The sequence below is a fragment of the Penaeus monodon genome, chromosome 34 (assembly GCF_015228065.2).
Source record: "Penaeus monodon isolate SGIC_2016 chromosome 34, NSTDA_Pmon_1, whole genome shotgun sequence".
Classification (NCBI taxonomy): Eukaryota; Metazoa; Arthropoda; class Malacostraca; order Decapoda; family Penaeidae; genus Penaeus; species Penaeus monodon.
Genome location: NC_051419.1, coordinates 23,794,795 through 23,795,342, shown reverse-complemented (window position 1 = coordinate 23,795,342; position 548 = coordinate 23,794,795). Strand labels below are relative to the sequence as shown.

The 548-nt window shown below is 40.9% G+C and overlaps 1 protein-coding gene across 1 annotated transcript in view; it reads right to left on the bottom strand.

Annotated features, from left to right (window-relative positions):
• Positions 1 to 548, bottom strand: part of LOC119594857 (actin cytoskeleton-regulatory complex protein pan1-like) — a 23,130-nt gene that overhangs the window by 12,955 nt on the left and 9,627 nt on the right. The window contains exon 8 of the mRNA XM_037943939.1: positions 246 to 344. Coding sequence (XP_037799867.1) covers positions 246 to 344 — 99 coding nt within the window. The remainder of the gene's footprint in view (positions 1 to 245; positions 345 to 548) is intronic.

Sequence of the window (548 nt, the reverse complement as noted above, 5' to 3'; positions counted from 1 at the left end):
CTTTTCTAAAAGAAAAAAAGGTAATATACACATGAGTCTGAGACCATCCAAACAAACAACAAAAACTGCATTACAAAAATGCAAAGGAAGAACATAGCAGAACAATTGGAAATGAAAGGCACTGAGAGAAAATCATGGGATTACGTGGGAGTGTCAGAAATAATGTGGCACAATGAGTGAAAGTCAAGATTGTAATAGGCAGGACAGCGGACATATATTGCACTTGTCATATCTCCTGCACTTACCATGGCTTGCTGGCTTGCACCTGGAGAAGCCTCATGGTTACTGGGTTCAGGTGAGTTGCTGAGCTGCCCTGTTGTTTCCCAGGCTTGACCTCCACTTTGCTGTTGGCATGGGGAAACATTGCGTTTAGTGGAGTAAATAAGAATAGCGTTGTATGAGTAGAGTCTATAAACTGTATGTGTAGGCATGTACATATATAATATAGGTATATATGCTTTTCCTTTGGGAGGGGGGGGGGGGAGAAGAAATAGTCATATAGTCTATCATGGATATATGCTTGGAGAAAAGGTGATACAATGAAACTG